Genomic DNA, 16,634 nt, shown 5'->3' with positions numbered 1-16,634 from the left:
CATGGCCGCTGAGCCTGCGCGACCGGAGCCTGTGCTCCACAACGGGAGAGGCCGCAACAGTGAGAGGCCCGCGTACAGAAAAAAAAAAAAAAAAAAAAGCCAATTCTTTGACTTGCTGACTTGGAGTATCAGAGTGCGTGTGTGCGTGCCTGCCTCTGTGTGTGTGTGTGTGTGTGTGTGTGTGTGTGTGTGTGTGTGTGTTCCCTTTTCTTTATTAGAACTTACCAGCATAGAGTTTGACAGTATTTTTAAGTAAATGTCTTTTAGGTGTTTTGGTGATCATTTTATTATTGATTGTTGTTAGTGCACTAGCTCTTGACTGCCTTTGGTAGTTGGAAAACAGTAGTCTAGAGAGGACCAAAAATAACTCATTTCAACCCAAACAAACACTTGCCAGCTTTGCCAGCCGCCATGAGCTGATGTGCTTCACGGTGTCCCTCCCTTTGGCCTCTCCTAACCCCAGGTGGAAATTAGAGTGATGAGCGGTGGAAGTCAGCATCATAGTGAGTGATAGAGGAGAGATTCCTGTAGAGCAAGAGCCATTGGTTGTAAACTCCAATCAACTGGTGTCCTTCTGCCATTCCCACCCCGACCCAGCTTCACCTGCCAGGTTTGTCCTAGAGATCAATTTGGTTTTAGGCAGATCTTGGGGCCATTTTGGTTTTATTTAGGTGTTAATGCAAGGAAATGATTGACTTTTCCTGCACCGATTAAACACACACACAATCTGTCCAGCTTCTCCACTAGAGGTGAAGCATTTTCCTCATGCCTAAAAAGTTCCTTCCCCACCTGTGCCACCTGCATTCCCTCGTCCCCATCTCCATGGATGCTTGGTGAAGGGAGGGAGGCTTTCAGAGACAGCCGAGGCACGCTTGTGGGAAAGCCTCATTATAGAGCTCACGTGTCTGAATATTGTACAAGTGACATGTTCATCTTGATTTCCACCTTCCTAGCTTTTAGAATACATCTGTAAAGTAATAGCAAGATGATCGCGGGACTGGAGGAGAGTTGTGTATCTGATATTCAGAAGATGCAGTGTTAGTGAGTTCGAAATAGTCAGAGGCTGTGAATCTCAGGGGCTCTGTGTCCAGCTCCCGATGCCCACAAGCTGGGCTGGTCCTCCAGGTGCCAGGGCTGCCCTCCCCGCCTGCAGGGCCGCTCCCCGGAATGAAGCTAGACTGAGGCCCACCAGGCCAGGGTCTTGAGAGAGGGATTCCTGTCTGGACCAGGTGTGTAATATCTCTTTTCCATTCCTCCTTCTGCTTTTGGAAAACAAACAAACAAAAAAACTATTTAGAAAGCAAAGTGGGACATTTAAAACACTGCAAACAGTTTGGGAAACCCAACTGTCTGATGTGATTTCTTTTTAAAAATATCTTTCTTCTGGTGTAGTTGTCTATTTTGTTATGATGTATCTAGAAAAAAATTCTTTGTGATCAGTTTTGTTCTTTTTCCCTCTCTCCTCCTCTGTTTCATGTATTTGGCTAATTTTTCAGATCCTTTTCTTTTTTTTTACTTTCTTTTTTCTTTTTTTTTGGCTGTACCCACTTGCGGGATCTTAGTTCCCTGACCAGGGATCGAACCCATGCCCCCTGCATTGGAAGCGTGGATTCCTAACCACTGGACTGCGAGGGAATTCCCCAGATCCTTTTCTTAACAGTTTTAAATTTTAAAAATCCCCCTTGATGTTTTTAGATTATAAATTATAGAATTTTAGGACAAAAAGGGCCTTTAGGAATCACTCACTTGCTAAGCATCTTGTTGTGGTATGACGTTACTGGCACTTGTTAGAATAACTTTTCTTTGTTTTATTTGCTCTTTCCAGTTTCACCCAACTTCTCCTGTGACGTCCTTTGACAGGAAGTAGAATTAAATTAAGTGTCTTTTTCACGCTGGGTATGGTGTTAGGCGCATTTTATATGTTATCACCTTTAAGCCCAACAAGACTGGGAGAAGCCTGTTTTACGTCTAGTACGTAGGTGAAGAAACTGGCAGTCAGAGCTGACAAGAGGTTTATTCCCGGTAACACCACAGTAGGGTAGTGGTGTAGACAAGATCTACACAGGCGGATCCCTTTGTTGCTTGGGAGCCATGCGCGTGGTTGCATTCTAGAATTCTCCCTGGGAAGCCCTGGCATTGCCTCTTGCCCCCTCACTGGTCAGAGTCAGTGAGGAGTGTTTGCCTCTCACTGTTGACAGTCCCAGGGAGCCTGAACCTCAGAAAGCCAGACTCTGTCCTGGGGCTTTGATGGGAAAGTAAGAGGAGGGATCGGGAGAACACAGTCTCCAAGGGGCTGCAGTTTCTAGCGGGGGCAGCCTGGGGTAGGGGGGTAGCTGGAGGGGGTGTGGGCGTTGGGTGGGTCCATAGGAGGAGCTGGCCTGACAGAATATGTGTGTGTGTGTGTTGTGTGCTTGTGTGTGTGTATGTGCACAAGTGCGAGGTTTCAGCACCTTGGTGCGCCGCAGGACTCATCCTTTCCCTCCTCTGCCAACCTACACTGCATCGGCCAGCTTGTGCAGTCCTTTATAGTTGTGTATTGTTTGTCTTCCTCTGGAGGTTCTGCACCCTAAAAAATGGACCCTGCCTTGCGTCGTGGTTACAGGTGTTGTTAAGTGGCCTGCTTCAAAATGAGGCACGACAGCGTTATTCCCTAAGTCAGCTGTCTCCCCACCCTGTAGCAGGGCAGCGTGGAGGGTAGGGCCTCTCCACTCAGGAGGTGGCAGGTTTAAGGTCTGAAGGGTAGGGACCTCCCTTGGGAAGTACTGGGTTGCCACAGGGTCCTGGCGCCCAGGGGCCTCGATGCACAAGGAAGCGACTCAAAGCAAGGAGCATCCTCAGAGCCTCGTATGCCTCCTGGCATCACTCCAGTGCCCACGTCTCTGCTTTGTTCTGTTTTGATCCTTTCTTTTCTACCTTAGTACGTCTGATATAAAATGCTTCTTTCGGACCAAGGAAAGTACCATCAGACAGTGGAAAACAAATAGCCATGTGTGTTTTTTTTTTTTTTTTAAGACGAAATTCGCATTATTTCACAATGTGGCAAGTATTCCCCCTCACGGGGCAGGGCCTGCGTGTTTTGGAGCTTGATGTCAAGGAAAGCGGGCTATTTAATATTTTACCATCATCATCAGGAGAGCAGTGTTCGTGGAGCTTTTATTACGTGCCACGCATAGGATTATCTCATTTAATCCTTGCAACGGTCCTGTGAATCAGGTATTATTATATCACTCCCATTTTATAGATGAGGAAGTTGAAGTTCAGAGGAGTTAAGTAACTTGCCCAAAGTGCCCAGAACAGAAAAATGGCAGTGTTGGGAAGCTAGGAAGGAGATGGGGAATTGAAGGTACGTGTATACTAAGTAATCTGTAGGAACACATTCTCAAAGCATAGAGTTAGGAGCCCGTGGGATGATTTAGTCTGACCACCTAATTTATAGATGAGAAACTTGAGACCCAGAGAGGGAAAGTGAACTGGACATACACGTTGACTTTCAGAAGCAGTGGTGTTAGGTGCAGCTCAACAAATACTAATACGTGTACTCATCACTGATGGGCATACTGACTCCAGTGCGTGTCCGTACCTCTTCCCTCCCGCATCCCTGCAGATGGGCCCCTTTCCTGCCTTGGAGCACTTAGATCATCATTGGCATCCCCTCCCCGGTTCCACAGGACCCAGCCCAACTCTCTTAGCGCCTGAAGACTCCCCTTACCTGGTTTTAGGTTCCCAAACTACAGGAGCTTTGAGTCTGAACCCTGGGTTCAAGTGCAGAAGCTGTAGAGAGGGACCAGCCAACAGTGGCCTGTGTTTTTGTAAATAAAATACTGTGGAAGCACAGCCATGTCTGTTCATTTACATCCGTGGTTGCTTTTGTTCTGCAACGGCAGAGGTGAATAATTGCAACGGACCGTGTGGCCTACAGAGACTAAAAGTTTTTTTTTTTTTGGCTGCGTCGTGTGGCTCGTGGGATCTTAGTTCCCCGACCAGGAACTGAACCCGTGGCCCCTGCTGTGGAAGTGCCAACTCCTAACCACTGGACCGCCCGGGAAATCCCCACACAGACTAAAATGGTTACTCTGATCCTTTAAGAAAATGTTTACCAGTGCCTGCTGTAGAAGAATCAGTTAATGTTAAACCTCTAAAGCCAGACCACCTCAGATCTCCCTTTCTGTGTTCGTAAGCTTTTGCTATAAAGTTTGGGGTCAGTGAGGGGACAGCAGAGGGAAGGGAGTGGCATATGTCCAGCAAGTTCCTTCAAGTACCTTAATCAGTAGCTCTTAATACAAAGACTCAAAGGTTGTATGTTCACCTGAGCACTGGATTTCCCCCTGCCTCCCAAACTTTGACCTAGTTACTCAAATCAAACCATTATTCTTCTCTTTTCTTTACCTGCCACTTCTAATCCATCGCCAGGTCCCATTGCTTCTCCAGATTACATCCCGAAGCTGCCCTCTCTTCTACGTCACTGCTGCCACCTGGGCACGTCGGGCCTGGGCTGTGGCATCAGCTCATCATAGATCCCGGCAGGTCCTCTTCCACTCCCAACCCTTTTATTTTTCACACAGCAGCAAGTTCCTGTCTTCCAACTCACAACTCTCTTTATTTCCTTCACAGCAGACGGTACAGTCTGTCATAATCTTGCTTATTTATTTCTTGACTTACTTAACCGTCTTCTTCCCCCTCCAGAATCCAAGCTTCAAGAGAGCAGTTGCCTTATTGTATTGTTCTGTATTCACTAATGTACCCCCATGGTGCCTGGCATACAGTGGGTACCATATGGGTGAGGTAACGGAAGAGGGTGGGTGGTGTTGGAAACATCCGTGGAAATGGCATATCAGAAGCATCAAAAGGGATTGTTTGGAATTGACGTGTACACACCGCTGCTATATTTAAAATGGATAACCAACAAGGACCTAGTGTACGGCACAGGGAACTCTGCTCAGTATTATGTAACAACCTAAATGGGAAAAGAATTTGCAAAAGAATAGATATATGTATCTGTATAACTGAATCACTTTGCTGTACACCTGAAACTAACGCAGCATTGTTAATCATTATACTCCAGTACAAAATAAAGAGTTAAAAAAAAAGTGGGGGGCATTGTTTCAGAGTCACCAGAAACACGTATCCAGCTCCCTGCTCCATTTTGCCATGGGTCCTGCCTCATTAACCCCCATCCCCAAGCATGGTCCCTCCCCTGTGAATTGGGGGTCACATTGAGGGAGTCCTCCGTTACAGCTGGGAAAGGGCTTTATCCTTCAGAAGTGACGAGAAGGAAGAAAATGGAAACCATTGCTCTAGAAGAGTGTTTACTACCCGTTTTGGACCCAGATCCCCAGTAAGAAGTGTATGTTACTTTGTGATCCACTGTACACCAACACGCAGGTGTACTCGCACACACATTTCACAAAATATTACTTTAGTACAGATGCTTTCTAAGCTGTTCTATTTGGTTCTAGTCCTTTTCATGAAGGCAGTGCTGGTTGTGACCCATTACATTGACTGCGTGCCCCATTAATGTATCATGGGCCACATTTTGTAAACAATGTTTTAAAATACGGTTTATCCTCAGGGACAACCTAGCGAAGAGACCCGCAGTGAAGGCCCGATGTTCGGCAGACTGACCAGTGCTACCATGTGGGTCTGCAGAGTTCCGGGAACAGGGAGAAATTCATGGCCTGCCAGGGATGCCCCTGGATCCAGACCTCTCAGGGAAAAACAAGTTATCCTTAGAAGTTAGATTTAAGATTTAATTTAGTTGCTATTCTTATCTCTCTCTTTTTTTAAAACCCTTCTCACTAATCAGTTCTTTCTATAATATAGGTTCTCCTGGTCTTTTTTTCGTGCTATATACTGATATTTTTATTGCTAACAAGGAATTGTCTGTTATTCCCCAGGTGCTTTTTAATTAAAACAACAACAACTTGGCTTCATCTCTATGTTTTTACTCCTCTTTCCTTTTCACATTAGTTTTCTCAAACTCTGTGTGTGTGCGCACACACCCGTGCTCACGTAAGAAAGATCTTCCTTCACCTCTCCCTTCCTTCACAGACATGTTTTTGTCTTAAATATATATATATTTACACATATATAATATATAAAAACGTATTTATAAATATGCATTTTATATATTATATATTTATAAATATAGAAAATATGTATATTTATATATTTTATAAAAGTATATTACCTATATAACTATTTTTCAAAGATGAAAATGTGTCTATGAATAGAAATCTTTCTTCCCTTATTATCTTGAATTCCCTAACATTTGATGGTGCATGAGCTTCACAGTTATTATGGTTCAACAAAAGAAATCCATATTCTTTAGATGAGATGCAGATAATTCTAAAAGTTCTGACCCTCAAACTTATTACACAACTCTAATCAAATTACACCCTTTTCTCCCCTGTTATGGGCATTAAATGTAATTTTTCCTGGCCGAATAAACTTGAGCATTGTCTGCTCTGCATAGTTCCATTTAAAAGTTTTCAAGTCAACCTTCTTACTATTCTGAACTGTTACATGAAACCAACGAGAATGCTTGCAAATAAGATGCGGCGCCAGCCTCTTTCATGCTCCTTCCAAGCTCTGCCTGGAGCTCTCCACTGGAAAATCATTGGAGGGATTTGAGGGATCTCCAGTGTCCCCATAGGTGTGTCCTGAAGATGCCCTTTTGGCTTATTTTTTTTCTCTCTGGAAATTCTGAGTGTGAGATACTGAAATTAGTGTTTGGTCTGTGAAAATCTATCACAGTTCCAGACCACGCTCACCGTAAAATGCAGAACTGATCCAGGTAGGAACCGTGATGATCCCAAGCTCAGGCACATTGCCTGCAGTGAAGGTACTGTGAATGTGTGCTGACCAAGTGTGGAATTAAACCTTAGCTTGGTGATCACTGTGCGAAGACCCGAGCAAAAGAAAACTTCTAGTAGGGAAGTCAGAATTGGCTTCCTGAGCAAGGGAGAAGTAACATGGAGTGAGGGGTTCATAGAAGGGTGATGGGGGGGTGGGGTGGAAATAAAGTGGGGCGTCTTAGAGAGTAGCAAAGCTGTCCAGAGCGCACTTGCTGAGCCGGGGCCAGTGGCGCTCCAGGAGATTAATACTTAGTCCTCACGTGGAAGGCCGGCTTGCCGGGGACCCCACCCACTGCCTCTGTTGGAATTTGGTGATTCTTTCATGATGGGAGAATCGGATGTGGAAAGCATGGTGCAGCCAGCTTTGCCTTCTTTCTTCTGTCCCAAAGGACCTGTCCGTAGTCCCCTCCGCCCTCCGCCATTTATCGAATGCCTGTACGTTCTCCACTGTTCTAGGTGTTTCCTGTCATGCTGGACCGCACACCTGTCTCTAAGGGGGTCTTTATTTTGCCACTGAGGAAGCCTGGACTTTCTAGGGGGCCCTGATTTGCCCCAGGCCACAGAGGAAACATCTGTCTGGCTTTAGAACTCCCGTTCTTACTGTAGCTCGGCCTGCCTCTTGTACCTGGATCACTTAGCTTGCGATCCTCCCCGCACCCCAATCCTGCGGGGTTTCCCCCTTTTTCTTCTGGTAAATAGTAGTGTAGTGTAATAAACAAGGTGCTAAGGATTAGGAGAAGCCGCCTTCTCGGCTTATTGTTATTTCCCTTCATTTGTTTGTCATATTTTTATTCCCTGTAAGATTAAACGGCCCTACCCTGAAAGCCACCTTGATGAAAACAGAAGCCCCGTGTGGTTCCCAGAAGCAGGGTGATCTCACTGCAGAAACGTGTGGGTTGCACATGGGCCCTGGCCCTCCAACTAGCTAGTTGGGAGCCTTGTCTTCAAGGGGATGGGAAAGGGAGTCCCACTGGCACAGGGCTCGACAGGGAGCCTTTGATGGACTCAGGCCAGGACCCCTGCTGCCCAGGAGGTGACTGGCTTTTGTGGTTTGCTTTACGTTATCCAGATCTGGTAGTCACTGGTCTTCCTCCACGCCTCTCAGCATCTTGGCTTTTGCTTTCTTCTAAAAAGTGTGCCGCACAGCTTTTTTCCAAAGGACAGAATGGAAGGTCCAGGGCTGATCATTGGTGGCCTGCCTGCTTTACCCGGAAAGTGTCATTAGTCCCCCTTCTGGGCTTGAAAATGTACGCGTGGAAGGAAAGACCACGTAAGGGTGTTGAGTTTTCTAAAATTGAAATGTTTCATTTCTTTTAACATCCGGGTGGTTAAACTGGGAGCTTTGGTGTTTAGCCCAGGCAGGTTGGCCTGACTGGGACTGTGTTTGGGGTCAGGCCTGCACTTGCGGGGCGGGTGGGGGGAGCAGTGGGGGAGGGGGAGCAGAGGCTCTGGCCCCGGATCTTGGCTTCGAGCAGCTCCCTGTGCTGAGTGCACTGGTGGTGTTGATAGTAAAGAATTTTAAGGGGTTCTGTGAATAAGTTTGTAAGTAAACTATCTGGTAAGCTGATGACTGAAATACAAATTTTTAAAACTTTAAAGATTTTAGGAATAATTTATTTTTAGTTCTCCTTCTAGGGGATTTTCTTGGACTTTGCCCCCTGCATAATAGTTAAATGATTTTCTTGTTTGCTTTCTAAATCTTTCTGTAGTATAATAGTTGTGAAAATTAGAGAGTCGTTGGCTGGAAGCATGGGGTGGGTGTGGGTTTATATAATTTGACTTCTTTTCTCTCCAAATCAGTAAATGTTTACAAATGACCTTATCAAGCAGCTTGGGTACATTCGGTCACTTGAAAGCGAGCAGTCAGAACAGTGACTGCCCATCCTATCAGCCTGCCGCCAGATCCAGCGGGCCTCAGAGGCAGATCTTGCATGTGTTTTATAAAATGCTGCGTGCCCAGAACGAAAGCGTCCAGCTGAAAGTGGGCCTCCGAGCAAGTCTCCCTCTTTCCATGGAACCAGTTTGTTAAAATTTGTATTTTAAAAGTTTCTGACTTCTGAAGATTCAGGTCTGGAGCAAAATCCAGAATGGAGGATATCAAAAAATAAGTACTGGATTCTGGCTAAGGTTTACCACTGCTGCCTGAGTTCTTTTGTTTCTTTGGGAAGGTCATTACAGAATTCCATTGGAAGCTTAAATAATGTCATTCTTTTGTTAAGCAGGAAAAAACAAGGGGATTACTTTTCTGTTTTTGTAAAGTGGCACCGATGTAATAGGGTTTGAAAACATAACCCTCGAATTTTTAAAGCAGAGACAGAGTTTTGAGGGTGTCTCTGCCCTCTTTTTCTCTCAACCCTTGATACCTGACAAATTTAAAACTCACTTTTTAAAGGGGATACATATGTTTTTCAAAGTTGACACTGAAAAATCATAAGGGAACTGAGGGTTTTGGTCAGTAGGATATGAAAATTACAATATTATTGTAGCAACATCACCTGGAAATAACATACTCATTTTGTTAAACTTAATGTGTATACACAGAAGCGCATTGCCTGGCGTTCTGTTGTCAGAGGACAATAGTACAGTAGTTAAGGCTGGCAGACAGTTAACAAAGAAGTGAGAGGCTTTTCAAAATAAGTAACTATGATGAGAGTTATACATCTACTTACTGCACAGTAGGTACTGTCTCTATATTAATCACTTTTGTATTTTATTGTTCTTTGCAGAGTATCGGGAAAGGGTCATTGTGGTGCATAGACCCAGAGTATAGACAAAATCTAATTCAGGCTTTGAAAAAGACACCTTATCACCCGCACTCGAATGTGTTCAATACACCTCCCGCCTCTCCTCAGGCATATCAAAGGTAAGCCATTCAGACCTTTTTTGTTTTGGGGTTGGTTTGTTTGTTGTCTACTGAAGTTGCATTATTTTGGCAGAGACAGGCACTGAAACTAATTTAATAGGCTGTATGATTTGAAAAATAACTGTAGATAAATGAGAAAGAAGTTAAGTATTCTTGGAGGCATATCCAAGTGTTTTTTCGGCAAACCTTACCGCTTCTGCTGCTTGGGACGAATGTGTCTCCTTCCAGAAGGCTTCATGGTGGGTGAAATAATGTCTTCCTGGGTAGAAACATTTACAAAGGAAAGCTATCAGCTTTAACATCTCAGAGTGTGGCCGTTTGCAGGGATGAGAGTCCAGGAGCGCGTCGGGTAAGCGATTCCAACTTCCCATCCTCCAAGCCAGAGTGTCTGCAGGTGTTTCACTGAAGGATGCACAGAGTTGTTGCCGCTCCCCGTCTCCATGTAGACGGTGCTCCAGAGTGATCGTTTCGTTGTGGTTACTTGGTGTTTGCCTCTTCAAGGAAAACAGCAAAGAACAGTAGAGACTAGGATTGCCCGTCACATGCCCATTTGTTTTGAGACAGTGAGGTCACGGGTGCCATTTTTACAGAGATAGAATTGGAGGGGAGGATATGCAACCTGTCACTCAAAAAAATAGGTTACTATTTTTAGTATTTAGGCTAAAAAAATAGCCCTATAAAACAGAACCAATTTTTAAAATTGATTTTCTCTTGCATAGTGTTTGGGTTTGAAATCTATCCCTCAACTCTACAAAAAAAAAGTTTTTTTTCTTTAATGTATAGAGATGTTTCTATTGTTACCAGTCAGTTAAGAGAATGATCCTTGGACTACAAGTTTACGTCAGTGAGGAAAGGCGTGAATTCATAGATGTCGGTAGTTTCACAGTCTGTGTCATTGCAGATTCTTTCCCTAGTCTGGTGTTTGTTCTGCAGAAGGGAGCACAAAGTGATCCTCTGAAACAGCATTAATGAAGTTCTTGTACATCTCAGTTGAGAAGCATTCCATCACAGGCCTTAGACAATCAGTCTTCAGCAAGAGACGGGGAGGAACAGCTGGGCTCTCTGAGAAGACTGCTGTATGTCTGCCTTCGCTAGGCGATTAGCGTGATGGTAGCCATAGCAACTGCAGCATCTCCATAGTAACACGTAGCCGAGACAGGTGCAGTTGCATCACAAGGCTGTTTGTTGCCTGGCAAAAGGACAGGCCATTAGTACTTAGATATGGGCTGTTGCCTTAGAAACAAATAACCCTACATAGCAACTACAGTTGGCTTGAAAGATTTGGGGGCAAAAAAGGTTGTAGCAGCTTTTGTCTATGTTCATAAAAATCAGTGGAAGCATACTTTATTGGAAATGACAACTTGAGGTCATATAGCTGTAGGAGATAACATGGGATTTTCCAAAGCAGCCCAGCCAGCATTGTAGAAATGTCCAGAAGGGCAGAGCCATATGCTTGGTTTTCTCCTTGTGGCCGTAACCACTCCTGAAATGGGAGAAAACTGGGTTTGGAGTGGAGACTTACTGATGTGCAGGGTTGATGGGGGAGGGGATGACCCTCATTATTGGAATAATTCCCAGATTCTCATGTTCCTTTGTCATCCTGCTCCCCTCACCCTCCACACCCCACAGAAAACCCTTCACTTTCCTCCCAGTTTGTACCTCGGAAGTATTTCGTATCCTTTTGCTTCTAAGAAGTTAAGAACATAAGTGTTATTCACTGGGTCACATCACTGGTTCATTTAGGCCAGTATTTTGTTGCCAAACGCGACCCCAAGGGAAACACAGTAATTATTTAATAATTTGAAGGATTAGAGTAGAGCTCTAGAGGTTGCCAGAGGGATGCACGCTCAGGCGAGGGGCTTTGTGAGCTGGCCTAAGCCTAATGACTTCATTTGATTTTTTAATATAGGAATAAAAATGCAGATGAACTGGAACTTTTGTAATGAAAATAATTTCCAAACGAAAACTTCAGATCCCAGTATGTCACATCCAGTTCCTCTTCTCCCAGTTGACTGAGGGGGAAAAAAAAGTTTCTGCCTCTGCGCATGCGGGAACTTAGATTTCACCTCCATAAAGATTACTGGATGTGGAGTGAGAAGACAGACCAGATTTCAGCCTGCCTCTTCCATGTCTTAACTCTAAGAACAAGTCACTTTCTCTTTCCCGGGGACTATAGTTCCTTCATCTGAAAGCTTAGTATCCTGTAGTGTGTAAAATTGTACTAAGGGTCCTAAATGCTGGATGATTGTATAATATTCGTATAGCTGACAGTGACGTAGTCAGTTCCGTTCTAAGCCATTGGGCCACTTGTGGACGTGACTTAGGGAAGGTGGAAGTGGGACAAAGCGAGTCATTAAACAGGGACCACAAATGACGACCTGACACGATCTGGCTGGGTCCTCTGTGATGCAGGGAATCACCTGTCTGCCCCGCAGGATTGCTGTGAGGGGCACCTGGGAAGCGCTTGGATTTCACAGAGCTGGTACTTAGCATGCTGAAGATGGTGATTATACTAGATGGGTGGTTATTGCTAGTACTTGCAGGTGTGCTTGGCAAGTAGTGCTCTGAACCAAGCTGCAGGTGGCTGGAAACTCTGCAGGGAAAATGAAGCATCTGAAAACACTGACCCCGAAACCTTGTTCACGTCCAAATATGATGCTCAGTACTGCCGCACGGAGCTTGTGCCTCTGTTTTCCAGTATGCCCTTTTGAATGTTTGTTAGAAACATCACTGTGATCTCTGTCTTCATCTTCACTGTGTGATGCACTTTGTTCTTCCTGTGTGCCGTGTCCAAATTTCCCTTTTTTAGAAGGACATCGGTTATAGTGGATTAGGGGACTACCCTATTCAGTATGATCTAATCTTTTTTTTTTCTGTGGCACGCGGGCCTCTCACTGTTGTGGCCTCTCCCGTTGCGGAGCACAGGCTCCGGACGCGCAGGTTCAGCGGCCATGGCTCACGGGACCAGCCGCTCCGTGGCATGTGGGATCTTCCCGGACCGGGGCATGAACCCGCGTCCCCTGCATCAGCAGGCGGACTCTCAACCACTGTGCCACGTGGGAAGCCCAGTATGATCTAATCTTAACTAATTACATCTCCAATGACTCTATTCCCAAATAACATCACATTCTGAGGTACTGGTAACCAGGACTTTAATGTGAATTTTTTTTTGTATGTTGGAGGGGGAACACAAAATTCATCCCATCACAACCCTTTTCTTAAGTAAGGCATTTCACTAATAAAAATATGGAGAAGCAGAAAGTAAGGAAGTGTTCAGAAAACAAGGATGTAAAAAGCCTACCAGAGCCAACCTGAATTTGCTCCCCGTGGCCAAAGCTGGGACAATATGAACAATAAATAAATAACATAGCATTGAGATATAACCCCAAATATAAAATACATGTCTGTGAATCCATACTGATATAAATAAATGCTCAAATAAATAAATGAGAGTAGAGACAAATTTCCCGTACGGAAGAATTCTAAATAATTTATGTAGATATTCATCCATTCAAGGAGTGGGTGTTTAACTCCCCACCCCTTGAGTGGCTGCACTTAATGACTTACTTCCAAAAAGCAGAGTGTGGAAAGGGGGTGGAAAAGGAAGTTTATGGTGGAAAACCTGGCAAACACTACCTTGGCCAGGTGGTCAAAGCTAACAGCATCTGTGATGTGAAGTTGACAAGATGTACCCGTGATAACGATGTCAAGAAATTATCACTTCACCTTTGTTGTCCTCCTCCCCCAAATCCCTAACTTCTCTGTAATCAGAGAAAAACATTAGGCAAGGTTTTGTCCCCAAGGTGGTGCGGCGGGGGTGGGGGGGGGCATTCTTAAAAATACCTGACTAATTGTCTTCAAAGCTGTCAGGTCATCAAAAACAAAGAAAGTCTGAGAAACTGTTACAGACCAGAGGCTACGAAGACATGGTGAGACATGGTGACTAAATGGGTAATGGGATCTCTTGGATAGGTTCCTGGAACAGAAAGAAGACATTAGGGAAAAACTAGTGAAATAAGAATAAAGTGTGCAGTTAATAGCAACGTATCATTGTTGGTTCCTTAGTTGTGACAAATGTACCATAGTAACCTAAGATGTTAACCTTGGACAAACTGAGTGTAGGGTCTGTGAGAACTCTCTGCACTGTCTCTGTAACTTTTCTGTTCAAGAAAAAGCAGTCCCCGATGCGCAGACTAGTTGAGTTTATCAATTTAAAATAACCATGTCCCTTTTGTTGTAATGGAAAGTGAAAATCACTGCATCGCTGAGCAGTTTGCCCGACCCATTTGGAGTCTGTCTCTATCATGTTACGAGACAACTGAAGAGCTCTTGCTTTTACCTCATTCTCCCTAGGATCTGCTGAGCCGTACAAGGGGCTTGGCTGTAAGTTGGCTCTTACAGTTCTTGGAACTCTATTTCTGTGAAATGACGCTCAACTGTGCTTGGTAGGGTCCCCGAGGTCAAGCTGCCCGTGCCAGATCAACTTCTTTTTGTTCCCAGCTTTTGCCAGTGTGACTTTCAGACTCTAGGTCTGGAAGGAGGAGGGAGGATGGTGTAGTTGCGTTTCTTGCCCATGCGTCTTCAGAAAAGTCCTATTATCTGGTTTAATGGTTTTGTTGCCTATGCCCCTCTTTCGTGGACGTGGGATTTCTCATTAATGGATATGCACATTTTAGTGCTTTTGATATAGATATTGCCAATTTGCCTTCCAATTTTAGACTCTGTTCCAATCTACACTCCCTCCAACTTATTAGGAATTTTCCCTTTTCTAATCTTTCTCCGTGTCTGATGGTTAAATAAACAGCTCCCCAGTGGGTGACCTTGACATTTATGATTTTGATACTGTATAGTGGGGGCCCTTAAACTTGACAATACTCAATTCACACCCCTTAAATATTGGGTACCCCAAAACAATGTTTATGACAACAGATTGTTTTCAAAAGTTATGTATAGGGTCTTATGTAGCATCCTCTCTGGGATAGGCACCAATCCAAAATCAGTTGACAGAAAAAAAGTTTCAATCATCTCTCACCATAGGCGGGAACAGGTTTTATGATGAATCAAACAGGATGGGTTATAGAGAGTTTCTTGGATGATCATTTTTTCAGAGAAGAGAAATTTAGTAAAATATACCTAATTTGGGAGCCAGAGCCACTATAGTTTTATGCTTCCTTGGTACCTCCAAAGAAATCTCAGCATCTTATATGCCTCTGGTCTATGTGATGGGGCAGCCATGGTTGGGCTTTGGAGGAACATAAACCCTGATTGAGGGGACTTCTGTTGCCCAATGCACCTTTCACTTTTTGCTTAAATATCTTTAAAAATAATGACAATGTATTTTATATTTTATATACAGTATTGTAGCCTAACATGTACAAAGTTAGAAAAATCCATAAGACTTTTATTTGCTGATCTAGGTCTGAAGATTTATTTTTTGGATGACTTTAAAGTTTACAGAGTCAAAACATTTCAAGAAAGTTTCTGTCGCTCTCACCTTTTTTTTTTTTTTTAAAGAGAATTCCGAACATTTAAGCTTATCATTTAGCTCCTTATGTTTCTTTTTGCTTCTTCAGAGCAGTTTAATGAGCCGCAAAAGATACGTTAATGACCTCTCCAAAGGTTTTGGCCTTTCAGATATTGAGGGTCTTAATGAAAATGGCTGATTTTAGTGCTGACTCACCAAAAGGTTTTATTTTTATCCTGCCTGCTGCCCTATTCATGTGCTTTGAGCTTATTCTTTATAATTTTTAAAAATGCCTACATAGCAGAACTATACTGCTAAGGATATAGAAATTGTACAGAGTGGTCAGTATATGTTTGAATTAAGGAAATCATCAGGGATTCCTCACCAGGTAAGTAAGCATTGGCCGAAGGAGAGACCTGATGATGGCAGATGGGGGATTGCGTTGGGAGGAGGTAGGGAAGGTGGGGTGTTTAGGGAACTCATCCTTTTAGACAATTAAAAGATTAGAAAATCCTAACAATGTTAAGCTTGTTAACATAACCATGTTAATTCCCCCACTAAAATGCTGAATTTGTACACAGCAAGGAATAGCTTATTCATTGCTTGGATAACATCCAATAATTTTTTAACTTATAAGACATCTTTCATTCCAGTTATTCAAAGTGGTATGCATTTAATTGTTGGCAGAAGAACTGCAAAGCCCAAATAAAATCAGTTTTAACTTGTATTAAAGGGGTTTGTTAGATTGTTGTGTCATCGCAACTTTTAATTCAGTCAAGTATAAAGAATGAGTGTGAGGATTTAGATTAGTTACATCATTATTACACATTACACACCTTATATTTACTTGTAAGCGACATATTTGATGGAAACCATGAATAGTTTTTTTAAAGCTCCTCATATACAATACACTTACTTGTGTAAGTGTAATTAAAAAGGGTGAGGTATTAGCTATGTTGAAAGCATATGCGTTAAACTGCAACATTATGCTTAATTTTTTAAAGGACAATATTCTTTTAAATTTTAAAAATCTTTTAAAATCAGTGTGAAGTTTCATTGTGCTAAATATATTGAAGGATGTGCTAAATTAATGTGGTAAAATGAATATGGGATTGAATGACAAGATTTTCTAATAATAGTAATTTGAAGTACAAACTTTGTTTTGTTAAAAAATTGGAGGAGACATAGAAAAGGCTTACAAATTTAGGGGTTCACTTATATATAAAAAACAATGCTCATTTACAGTGTGAGCTTTAAAAATCCATTAGTTAGCCATGATTTTCTTTGCATATCAAATCATATTGTCTATTGACTTCCATTCTATTTTCTGAGTTTGTCTCGGAATATTTTTAATCTCAGCATTTTACCTGCAGTATGCTGTCCATTGTACATTTCATCCTCCGTTATTTTATTTAAATGGAAAATAGTCTCTGTTATCTTTGAGCTCTTATGT

At 43.2% G+C, this 16,634-nt stretch overlaps 2 protein-coding genes across 15 annotated transcripts in view; both read left to right on the top strand.

Annotated features, from left to right (window-relative positions):
• FOXN3 (forkhead box N3) overlaps positions 1–16,634 on the top strand; it is a 404,228-nt gene that overhangs the window by 209,200 nt on the left and 178,394 nt on the right. For all 14 annotated transcript variants that reach the window (XM_049705642.1, XM_049705635.1, XM_033418430.2 and 11 more), the window contains one exon: positions 9,581–9,717. In XM_049705642.1, coding sequence (XP_049561599.1) covers positions 9,581–9,717 — 137 coding nt within the window. The remainder of the gene's footprint in view (positions 1–9,580; positions 9,718–16,634) is intronic.
• Positions 1–16,634, top strand: part of EFCAB11 (EF-hand calcium binding domain 11) — a 585,886-nt gene that overhangs the window by 508,026 nt on the left and 61,226 nt on the right. The gene's annotated exons all lie outside the window — the stretch shown is intronic.

The sequence above is a fragment of the Orcinus orca genome, chromosome 2, assembly GCF_937001465.1.
Source record: "Orcinus orca chromosome 2, mOrcOrc1.1, whole genome shotgun sequence".
In the NCBI taxonomy this organism is placed as follows: Eukaryota; Metazoa; Chordata; class Mammalia; order Artiodactyla; family Delphinidae; genus Orcinus; species Orcinus orca.
This window is presented reverse-complemented; position numbering and strand designations above follow the sequence as displayed.